Below are 12,439 nucleotides of genomic sequence, written 5' to 3' on the forward strand. Positions count from 1 at the left end.
AGCAAATCGGGTTGGACGTAGTCCCTGTCCCAAGTGGGGCTCCCAGTCTCAATCCCCATTTTACAGATGAGGTAACGGAGGCCCAGAGAAGCCAAGTGGCTTGCCCAACATCACTCAGCAGACAAATGGCAGTGCCGGGATTAGAACCCGTGACCTCCTGACTCCCAGGCTGTGCTCTAGCCACTAGGCCATGCCACCTGACAGGCTGCAGACAGTCCCCTGAGAGAGGGTTCGTATTCGGCGGCTCTGGCTTATAGCATGTTGAGGGTTTTTGGCCAGTGCACACCTCCGTAACTAAAACAGGGATTCCCTGCCGCCAGCCCCATTTAGGAGAGCTCTTTCCTGAGGGAATGAGAGTGCCAGGTCTCCTCACCCTGGCACGGGGCCCATCCGGCATCGCAGCCGCGTCTCCTAACCGGCAGCCTGCCAGCAACAGCCTGAGGAGAAATATTTCACACTGAAGATGCAAGTTGAGGAAGCCACAGGTGGAAGGAGATGGCCCCAAGGCAAACTCTCCTATGCAGCTGGCTCAGGCAGAGCGTTCTGAGCCTAGAGGCAACTTTCATTCATTCATTCATTCATTCAATCATATTTATTGAGCGCTTACTGTGGGCAGAGCACTGTACTAAGCACTCGGGAAGTACAAGATGCCACTCTGGACATCGGCGTAGGGAAAGACTTGATGGTTTTGGAGGCCGTTCTGCAAGAAACTCGGAGTACTTCTCCAGGGGCTGACCTCATCAATCCTTCCATCGTGGAGAGAAATTAAGTGTTGATCCGGGGCGGGAGACTGACTCAGACATTCTGGCTCCCAGCCTCCTCCTGACCCAACTCGGCCTCAGGAGATGAATGTCATCTCCCTGATCTGAAGTCTAATGATGCTCATCGCTGCCATCAGGAAGCAGTCACGGAGCCCCTGAGCAGGATGCGGTCCTAGGTTTGGGGATCAGAGGACAAAGCAGCGGCTCCTGGAGCTTTTAGACTGTGAGCCCACTGTTGGGTAGGGACTGTCTCTATATGTTGCCAATTTGTACTTCCCAAGCGCTTAGTACAGTGCTCGGCACATAGTAAGCGCTCAATAAATACGATTGATGATGATGATGATGAACATGTCTACCAACTCTCTTATATTGGGCTCCAATCCCAGCTCTGCCAATTGTCTGCTGTGTGACCTTGATCAAGTCACTTCACTTCTCTGGGCCTCAGTTACCTCATCTATAAAATGGGGATTAAGACTGTGAGCCATATGTAGGACAGAGACTGTGTCCAACCTGATTAGCTTATATTTACCCCAGCGCCTAGAACAGCGCCTGGCACTTAAGCACTTAACAAGTACCATTACTATTATTGTAGTCTCTCAAGCACTCAGTACAGTGCTTTGTACACTGTGAGCACAAAAAACCCTTAAATTGGTAAAACGATAAAGGCCACGTTCCGTAAAATAGCAAGTAAAAGAGTTAATTATTTCTATAGTTCTTTAATGTTACTATTTAATATTATCACAAGAAATCAGCCAGGGAAAGTGGAAGATTTAGAGTAGGAGGAGTTTCTAAACTCCATTATCATTTGTTATACTATTATTAAGGCTCTTTTAAGCAAGACTCCTGATTGCCACAGGACCTTTAAATTTCATGACCCTGACTTTCCCTCACGCAGGGAGGAGAAGCAGCCTCGCAGAAAGAGCACAGAATCAGAGGGATCTGGATTCTATTCCCAGGTCAGCCGTGTGATCTTGGGCAAGATCACTTAACTTTTCTGTGCCTCTGTTACCTCATCTGAAAAATGGGGATTAAGACTGGGAGCCCCTTGTGGGACAAGAACTGTGCCCAACCTTATCTTTGTATATATCCCAGCACTTAGTGCACTCAGTAAATATGTTGGATTGGGAGAGGCTCCAAGGACAAACCCATCTAACATAAGCTCATGTCCAAACATGCAAGGATGGAGCATTCCAGGCCTGAGGGGTGAGGACTTGGTCAAGTTGAATTCTGCTTCATCTGATGGAGGGGTCCATGGTGGGAAGGTCAAAATGGGGGTTCCAGGAAGAGCCAGCTGGAGAGTGGGGTTTGGCCACACCAGGGCTGGGCAAGCCAGCCCCTACCTCAGCACCAGACTGAAGACTGTAAGCTCCTTGTGGGCAGGGAACATGTCGACCAACTCTGTTGTATTTGTACTCTCCCAAGTGCTTAGTACAGTGCTCTGCACGCAGTAAGCGCTCAATAAATACGATTGAATGAATGAAGAAACGCTTTGTAAATACCACCGATCAATCAATTGATCAGGCCAGGAAGAGAGTGTGGTTTATGGTAAACCATGATCCCCAGGTTTTACTTTATGACAATTATCATATAAAGGGTTTAAGCATGTTTTAGGAGGTAAGAATGAGACTGTGGTTACCTTGCTTTCGAAGAAGAATCCGCAACACCTCTCTCGCCTCCTTTTGTGGGGGCCATAGGACCGGCAGAGCTGTCAGAGAGACATCATGGAAGGGGCTACGTATATTTAATGCAGGCCTCCTGTTACCTTTATGTCACGGTGGCAGAGGTTTGAACCTAGAGTAATTTGCAGATTAGTTCCTGGAGGTATGTTAAGTTAGTGAGTTCTTCACAGGAGAGACTGTGCAAGAATGACATGCGAACGAACAGCAGAGTGCCAGGAGCCGAGGTGGAATTAGAAGAATGAGACTCCGGTCCTGAACAGGCTATTTCGTTGCCACCGAACTGGGGAGACACACTGCCTGATTGGGACTCCTCCCACCCTCCCCCCATGCCATCCTAGGGGTCCCAACCTGCCTGGCCCGAGACTGAAGAGCATCAGCAGCAGCTGGTACTTTCATCAATTTTCCCAGTGTGGGGAAGGCCTTAGCTGGAGCTGTTTTGTCGGACTGAGATCGGCCCCGCCTAAGCGATAAGGAGCCGGAAAACAACTCTTCCAACCGCAGTGCGCCCACGTTCTTACAGGGCTTATCTTTGTCCTCGGTTCTTTCGTTGTTTTGTCTTTATGTATTCACTCCGACCTCATCTGCTTGTCGCCAACCTCCCACCCCCATTTTGGAGTGAGAGGCCCCTGGGGGCCAGAGACTGAAAATGGGCCCGGGAATCAGAGGACCTGGGTTCTAATCCCCGCTCCACCAGTAAACCTGGGCAAATCACTTAGTTTCTCCATGCTTCAGTTTCCTGATTGCTAAGATGGGGATTCAGTACCTGTTCTCCCTCATATATAAATTGTGAACCCTTACTGGGACAGGAACTGTGTCCAACCTGAATACCTTGTATCTACTCAGTGCTTAATACAGTGCTTGGCATATAGTAAGTGCTTAGCAAATTCCATACTTCAACATGTTCTGTCCCAGTGTTTAGTAAATACAATTAAATGAATAAATGAAAGCGTGAGAGAATTGGGCAGAGAGGTGGTATTATGGAGTCTCCAGGGACCTTGGATAGAGGTACTTATGTGTGTGTTTTTGGGAATAACTATGGCTTCGCAAAAATAAAGGTGGCAGAAGTTGAACAGCTTCAGATTGAGGTTTTACTGTGTCTTTGCAGAGCAGAGTATAATTTCTCTCAGAAACTGTTTTGATTCTTTTATTTTGGCCCTACACTGGAGCAAGAATTTCCTTGGGTTTTTTGGTCAGTAGGCCTGGCCACTCCTCTCCAGCACTATAAAAATAATAATGAGGGTAATATTTTAATACTTGCCTGCCTACCTGCCTGTCCACTACCAGCCCGGGGAGCTTTGTCAGGATTTGATAGTGTCCAGAAATGGATATTTTGGTTAGTTTTTACTCCTATTTAGCTGACCAGGGCCAACTGTAGCTCAGGGTGGCTCATGTGTGGCTTGTTCTGGCGGGGGAAGCCCATGTTGGGGATTCTGACGGGGGCAGATTGTGTAGGGGGTTCTCATGGGGGCCAGCTCGTTTTGGGGGTTCTGACAGGGCTGCCTTGTGAGGGGGTTTCTGACAGGGCTGGCTCGAACATGGGGTTCTGTCAGGGACACGCTTGTGTGGCGGATTTTAATGGGGGCAGCTCCTGTAGGGGTGGTTCTGGTAGGGGAGGACTCTGAGTGGGGAGAGGCTTTTGGGTTAGATTCTGAATATATCCTGAAGCCCAGCATCCTGAGCGCGTGCGTTGAAACTGTATTTCAGGGAACACTTTCCTGCTGAAACCCCCTGTCCTCTCAGCTGACACAGTTCAGCGAAAACCTCAGCCCTGACTCTTCCTGGGGCTGAGAAACCCCCTCGGGCTGCCCCGCTTTTCTGGTCAGAATAGTCAGGATCCACAGGAAAGGGGGCAGTAGGACTTGGGAGGCAATCCTTGATGGCCTTGAGCTCTGATCAACCTAACATTCCTAGGAAATAATTTTTGAAGGAACGTGATTACAAAGAGAAGGTAGTTGGGGCAGGCCAAAGCTTCTCCAAGGTCTCTCAGACAACTGTCCATCCACTAGCTGTGCATTTCAACAACATATTCTAATCAAGACTCCCGAAGCAATAATGCAGGGCTTCTTCATTTCTCCTCACAGCATCTGTTCAAGGTTCAGAGGAGTTCAGAGCCTCCCCGTTCACAGCCACAATGGGTTCTAATCCCCGCTCTGCCCCTTGTCTGCTGTACGGCCTTGGGCAAATCGCTTCACTTCTCTGGGCCGCAGTTCTCTCATCTGGAAAATGGGGATTAAGATTGTGTACACCATGTGGGACGTGGTCTGTGTCCAACCTGATTAGCTTGTACCTACCCCAGTGCTTAGTACAGTGCCTGGCTCGTAGCACTTAAACAACACAACATGCCCCCCCACACACAAAAAAAAAAAACAGAGAAATGGAAGCCACTCCATCTAGGAAATGCCAACTGGAACAATGGATTGTGTACAAAATTTGCTAATTCCCATTTGAATTAAAGTGGGGAAGGGAATTAGAGAGGCATTGTGTCCAAAATAACCAATTTGACTGGCAGGACTTTCAACCTTCCTTTCTGACAGAGACAAACTCACCTGTTTTCTTTCTTTCTCAACAGTCCGATACCTACCTCTGCATGTCATTACGCCTGCCAGTGGACTCAGAAGCCTTCGTAGGTAAGAAAACACCTCACAAGGCCTTGGCCAAACCAGCCAGCTGGTCACTTGAATGTTAAGAGCCGAATCCTATACTGTTGGAGGTATTAAGATGTGAAAATGCAGAACAAAATAGAGTGAACCACGCAGTCACGATACAGATGGTATCTGGAGAGACGCAAGAGCTGTAGGGGCTCAAGAAACTACCAGCAAGAACTACCAGCAAGGGCTCAGGTCAACCTAAAAGGGCCACAAGTCCATTGGGAAGTATTGACTTCCTGTCTGGACTGGATTCCTTATTCCGTACCACTAAACAGACTGCTTTATTTACCTACTGATCAAACAGCACATCCTTTGCATTTCCAATCAGCATTAGAGATACATTAAGATTTTACCTGCCTGCCCCAAAACGCCCAGGAGTTTGTCTTCTGGAATAAATAAGTGACAGAATAATAGCAACTCCGACCTTCTCTGGGTGTGTGTCTACACCCAACAGGTAAAGCGATACCATCAGTTTGAGTCTTCAGGATGGTTTTTAACAAGGACTTTTTTTTTCCCTGCAAAGTTAAGCTTTATATAGGCTGTTGTGAGGTGGCTATGATGCAAACTAGAAAATTTGCCGAGTGGACTTAGGGCTGGCCAGTGGCTTGGGGCTTCTAGAGGGCCTTTTTTACGCTTGTTTCAATCAGTCAATCAATCGTATTTATTGAGCGCTTACTGTGTGCAGAGCACTGGACTAAGCGCTTGGGAAGTACAAGTTGGCAACATATAGAGACAGTTCCTACCCAACAGTGGGCTCACAGTCTAAAAAATGTGGTTTCACCACATACACTGGCAGGGCTGAGCCAATTTTTTTTTTTTTTGGTATTTGTTAAGCATTTACTTTATACCAGGAGCTGTTCTAAGCAGTAGGGTAGATTCTAGGTAATCTGGTTGGACACAGTTCCTGTCCCAAATAGAGCTCACAGTTTTAATCCCCATTTTGCAGATGAAGTACCTGAGGCACAGAGAAGTGAAGTGACTCACCCAAGGTCACACAGCAGACAGGTGGCAGAGCCGGGATTAGAACCCAGGTCCTTCTGACTCCCAAGACCATTCTTTAACCACCAGGCCACGCTGCATCTCAAGGCCTGATGGCCAGGTTCACCAGTTTGCTTTCCCTTTTCACATGTGGTGATCACCACCTACACACGGGAAAAATATTTCAAGAAATCTGTGGTCATAGTTAATGCTTAATGAAATAGTAATGATATTGATTGACTGCCCGCTATGTACAATGCATTGTACTAGGCACTTGGGAAAATATATGCCAGGCATAAGACCCATTCCCTGCCCACAGAGAGCTTACATGCTTATGAGGAGAGGGAGACATAAAAATGCTTACAAATAGAGAAATCGGAACACATAGTTGAATGTATATTTATACACGAGAGCTTGAGTGAGAATGGATATGAATAAATGCAAGCACACTTGAGGTGGCTGTTTATGCCTGGGAAAGTGAAACAACTGCTGCCGTGTGTGTGTGTGTGTGTCTGGAAAACCCAATCCATAACCCATCAAAACCCCTCTGTCTCTGTGTTTTTCCACTTGTCATGCCTGTTGCTGTTTTCCTGTTTTCAAATCTGTTTCTTGTTTATATGTTTTTTAAACTGGTTTTCGTTAAGCGCTTACTATGTGCCAGGGACGGAACTCAGTGCTGGCTTAGGTAGAAGATAATCAGGTTGGATGCCGTTCATGTCCCACGAGGGGCACACAGTCATAATCCCCGTAACTGAGGTCCAGAGAAGTTAAGCAATTCACTCAAAATCACACAACAGACAAGTGGCTCTTTCCACCACACCTTGCTGCTTCCCAGCATGTGGTTGTGTTGCAGTTGTGTTGCAGTCGCTTGGCCTCAGTGCTGTTGAGCTGACCAACACGGTGAATTTTTGCCTGCTGTTTGATGTTGGCCGACTCCCAGGTGACACTGGTGAAATAGTTTCCTCAGATGGACGAGTCTGTTATGGCAGGTCTAGATTCATTCAGTCATTCATTCATTTAATCGTACTTATTGAGCACTTACTGTATACGGAACACTGTACTAAGCGCTTGGAGGAAGCTGCGTGGCTCGGTGGAAAGAGCCCGAGCTTTGGAGTCAGAGGTCATGAGTTCAAATGCCGGCTCCGCCACTTGTCAGCTGGGTGACCTTGGGCAAGTCACTTAACTTTTCTGGGCCTCAGTTCCCTCATCTGGAAAATGGGGATGAAGACTGCGAGCCCCACGTGGGACAACTTGATTACCTTGTCTCTACCATAGCGCTTAGAACAGTGCTTGGCACATAGTAAGCGCTTAACAAATACCAACATTATTATTATTATTACAATACAATAATAAACAGACACATTCTCTGCCCACAACAAGCTTACAGTCTACCTCTACCTCGCTCCAGAGCAGGCAAAGAACTTGACAGCTCATCCCAGACTGAGGTGTCTTCTACTATGCCCTTTTGTGATTATTAGGGGATTAGGGAAGCATCATGGTATATTGGGTACAGCGCGGGCCTGGGTGTCAGAAGGTCATGGGTTCTAATCCCCACCCTGCCGCTTGTCTGCTGTGTGACCTTGGGCAAGTCACTTCATTTCTCTGTGCCTCAGTGACCTCATCTGGAAAAGTGGGGATTGAGACTGTGAGCCCCATGTGGGATGGGGACTGTGTACTGTGTCCAACCTGATTTGCTTTGTATCCACCCTAGCACTTAGTACAGCTCATGGCACATAGTAAGCGCTTAACAGATGCCGTAATTATTATTATTATTAGAACTCAAAGCCTGTAAAGTCACCATTCAGAAAGACTTCGGGCAGTAAGCCCCTTCGTAATGCACAATGAGACTGAACTACCATTTTCCTTTAAGTAACTGCCACTGCTTCCAGCCTAGAACTGCTTTAGGAGGGCCAGCTGAATGAGTTAATGTTTTCAGATCATTACTCTCCTGCCACCTAGATTGTACGGTTTTGCTCTCCTGTGCCTTGTGGAGAGCCGGAGTTGATCGCTCTTTTGAAGCCGCCTTTGATCATTCTGTCTCCACGCCACCGTTTTGGATTTGTCATTCCTGTTTGGGGTCTAAATGAAGAAAAAGCGAAAAGGGAAAGTACATGAAAGATGGTTTTCTCTATACATCCTTGTTCAGGGCAGAAACCTAGGCTGCGGTATTATAGGACTTTGTGATGACGTTTTTCCCGAGAGGCCACAACCCACTTGCACAGCAAGGCGAGAAGCCCAGAGAAAGGGAATATTGGGAAATTGAACCCTGCCATCGATCTTTTGGTAATGATAATAATAATAATAATAATAATGGCATTTGTTAAGCGCTTACTATGTGCAGAGCACTGTTCTAAGCGCTGGGGGGGATACAAGGTGACCAAGTTGTCCCACGTGGGGCTCACAGTCTTAATCCCCATTTTACAGATGAGGGAACTGAGGCTCAGAGAAGTTAAGTGACTTGCCCAAGGTCACACAGCAGACGCGTGGTGGAGCCGGGATTCGAACCCATGACCTCTGACTCCAAAGCCCGGGCTCTTTCCACTGAGCCAGAGAAGTTAAGTGGTAGGCCCCTTCTTCCCCAAGGCAGGACACCTTTAATGACATTGACCAGCCTTACCGTTCGTTAAAAAGTTAGAATGAATTTAAATTCAGGGATGCACTGTGGCCTAGTGGAGAGAGCATGGGCTTGAGAGTCAGAGGCCCTGTGTTCTAATTCCGGCTCCTCCACTTATCTGCTCTGTGACCTTGGATAAGTCACTTCATTTCTCTGGGCCTCAGTTCCCTCCTCTGCAAAATGGGCTTTCAATACCTTTTCTCCCTTCTACTTACACTGGTAAGTTCCATGCGGGACCAAGTTATCTTGTATCTAACTCAGTGCTTAATACAGTACTTGGCACATAACAAGCACTTAACTAATACCACAAATATTATTATAAGAAGTAGCATGACCTAGTGGAAGAACATGGGCCTGGGAATAAGAGGATTTACGTTCTAATCGCAGCTCTGTCACCTGGACAGTGTGACTTTGGGCAAGTTACTTAACTTATATATATATATATATATATATATATATATATATATATATATATATATATATAATTGGCATTTGTTAAGCGCTTACTATGTGCAAAGCACTGTTCTAAGCGCTGGGGAGCATGCAGGGTGATCAAGTTGTCCCACGTGGGGCTCACAGTCTTAATCCCCATTTTACAGATGAGGTAACTGAGGCCCAGAGAAGTTAAGTGACTTGCCCAAGATCACACAGCAGACATGTGGCAGAGTCGGGATTCGAACCCATGACCGCTGACTCCAAAGCCCGTGCTCTTTCCACTGAGCCATGCTGCTTCTCCCACTGAGCCACGCTGCTTCTCTGTACCTCGGTTTCCTCATCTGTAAAATGGGAATTGAGACTCTGAGCCTTATGTGGGACAGAGACTGCAACCAACCCGATTATCTGGGACCGACCTCAGCTCTTTGTCCAGTGGCTGACACGTAGTAAAGTGCTTAACAAATATCAAAAAAATTTAACCTTTCTCCATTTAACAACATTCATTCAATTCATTCAGTCATATTTATTGAGCGCTTACTACGTGCAAAGCACTGTAGTAAGCCCTTGGGGGAGTACAGTATAACAATAAACAGACAATTCCCGGCCCACAGTGAGCTTACAGTCTAGGTTGCTGGCCAGTTGTCGGAAATTCATGACCAACCACCAGGAGTTCCTGACCCCCTAACATCTGCCCTGCTTCCCTTGCGGAGTGGCCAAAGGATGGAGGAAAGAGTGGTCAACAAACTTGGAGCAATAGCCCAACTATGCTTCTGCCACCAACCTCATCCTCAGGTTTTCCTCTCTGCTTGGAACTCATCATTATCATCATCAATCGTATTTATTGAGCGCTTACTATGTGCAGAGCACTGTACTAAGCACTTGGGAAGTACAAATTGGCAACATATAGAGACAGTCCCTACCCAACAGTGGGCTCACAGTCTAAAAGTCTAACTCCCACCACCTTCTTAGCCAACAGGCCACCACTCCTCTCCAACCTCAAAATGTTTAGGAAATCCCATCTCCTCCAGGAGACCTTCCACGAATAATTATAAATGAATCTCCCCACCTTCTACGCCTGGCTGCCATATCGAGACTTCTGCGGCTTTACCATATTTAAGTGCTCATGATCTCCGGTAGCATTTAGGTACCTATCTTTGCACTCCAACATTCCTCCTTGTCTGTAATTGTGTGTAATGTCTGTCTCCCTCGCTAGATTGGATGCTCCTTGAGAGCAGGGATTCCACCTATGTGTTTCTCATTTCCCTCCTGTCCGAGATTCGTGCCACCTCCTTCCGTTGAGAAGGATCATGGCCTAGCAGGTAGAGCATAGGCCCGGGAGTCGGAAGGGTCATGAGTTCTAATCCCGGCTCTGCCACTTGTCTGCTGTGTGACCTTGGGTAAGTCACTTCACTTCTCTGGGCCTCAGTTACCTCATCTGTAAGATGGGGGTTGTGACTGTGAGCCCCACATGGGACGGGGACTGTGCCTAACCTGATGTGCTTGTATCCACCCCAGCGCTTGGTACAGTGCCTGACAGTAAGCGCTTAACAAATACCACCATTATTGTTGTTATTATTATTGCTTCCAGAGAAGCCAGAGTTACCCATTCAAGTGCTCCATGTTTTGGAGAGGTTTGGGAGTGGAGTTTAGGTTTTACTGTGATTTTTTTTTTTTTGTATTTTCTTTTTCCTTCTCTCTGAACATTCATTTATCCAGGTATGCCAGGCTCCCAGAGTCATTGTTGGGGAATTAATTAGGCCGTGCTTGGTGCAGAGAGGAAGTATGGGAAAGGGGGTCCCTCTGCAGCTTAAATCATCAGGTCTGACCAAATCTGATGACTCACATTCAGGTGGGAGGTGGGTGACTGGGTTGAGAACAGTGCTTTGCACATAGTAAGCGCTTAATAAATGCCATCGTTATTATTATTATTATTTTTATAAGAGAGGGCCATGGCAAGCAGGGCTGGATTGAGAGCAGTGGGAAAATTCTAAGCAGAGGCTATTTCAAGTTGACTGTTCTGTTCCACTCCCTCCCTGCTGTCTTTTCCTTGTTTGTTTTTTTATGGTATTTGTCAAGCGGTTACTATGTGACAGGCACTATACTAAATGCTGGGGTAGATACAAACTAATCAGGTTGGACAGAGTCCCTGTCCCACGTGTGGCTCACAGTCTCAATCCCCATTTTACAGGTGAGATAACTGAGGCCCAGAGAAGTGAAGTGACTTGCCCAGGGTCACGCAGCAGACAAGTAGCAGAGTTGGGATTAGAACCCAAGTTCTTTTGTCTCTCCTACCCATTTTGTAAGCCACTAGGCCACGGTGCTGTTGCTTCCAAACAGCCCAGTGTGGAAATCCACCCAGAACCCCAAATTCGGAAGTAGCAGCCGAAGATCTGTTTCACCTCTGCTTCTCCCTGACACCTTCGATCAAGCGCTTAGAACAGTACTCAGCACTTAGAACAGTGCTTCACACATAGTAAGCGCTTAACAAATGCCATCATTATTATTTAACATCCTGCTGGATCAAGCGAATCATCCCATCATTCAGCCCCAAGAGAGCAGGCTGTCTTCCGTGGCTAGCGTCTAACGAGATAGAACAAGGTCACTGCTTGGCAGCTCTCTTTCCAAGCACGAGAACGTGCTCTCCTATTCATGCTCATCTCTCATTTTTGTTTTGCAGTGGACTTCAAGCCTCATGGCAGCATGGACACTGTCCATCACATGTTACTCTTTGGATGTAATATGCCATCTTCCACCGAAAATCACTGGTAAGGCTTATGGTGTCATAGTCACAGTGGGGGTATGTGTGTGCGCACACCTGTGTGTTTGCGACGTGGGCTGAAGTCAGCATAGGTACCATTTTGAATGTGTGTGTCTGTCTTGGGCTGAAGCCCACGTAGAACAACCATTTTGTATGTGTGTGGGTGTCTGTCTTGGGCTGAAGCCTGCATAGAACAACCATTTTGTATGTGTGTGTGTATATGTGTCTCAGGCTGAAGCCTGCGTAGGCTGACCATTTTTTTGTGTGTGCATGTGTGTCTGTCTTGTGTCTTAAGCTGGGGCCTGCATAGACCAACCAGTGTGTGTGTTTGTCTGTCTCAGGCTGGAGCCTGCGTAGGCCGACCATTTTGTCTGTGTGTGTGTGTGTCTGTCTTGGGCTGGGGGCTGCATAGATGTGTGTGTGTGTGTGTGTGTGTGTGTGTGTGTGTGTGTGTGTGTGTGTCTGGAGCCGCATAGGTCAACCATTTTGTGCTGGGTTCAGCAAAGGGCCTAGTCCATGGACCCAACCAGTGTGAAGGGCTGTCCCCTTTCCTTGCAGAGGCTGGG

General features: G+C 47.2%; 1 protein-coding gene across 10 annotated transcripts in view; it reads left to right on the plus strand.

The window, feature by feature from the left end:
• PAM (peptidylglycine alpha-amidating monooxygenase) overlaps nt 1-12,439 on the plus strand; it is a 210,373-nt gene that overhangs the window by 105,939 nt on the left and 91,995 nt on the right. For all 10 annotated transcript variants that reach the window (XM_038758978.1, XM_038758979.1, XM_038758980.1 and 7 more), the window contains exons 4-5: nt 5,010-5,067; nt 11,793-11,880. In XM_038758978.1, coding sequence (XP_038614906.1) covers nt 5,010-5,067; nt 11,793-11,880 — 146 coding nt within the window. The remainder of the gene's footprint in view (nt 1-5,009; nt 5,068-11,792; nt 11,881-12,439) is intronic.

The sequence above is a fragment of the Tachyglossus aculeatus genome, chromosome 17, assembly GCF_015852505.1.
Source record: "Tachyglossus aculeatus isolate mTacAcu1 chromosome 17, mTacAcu1.pri, whole genome shotgun sequence".
Lineage (NCBI taxonomy): Eukaryota > Metazoa > Chordata > Mammalia > Monotremata > Tachyglossidae > Tachyglossus > Tachyglossus aculeatus.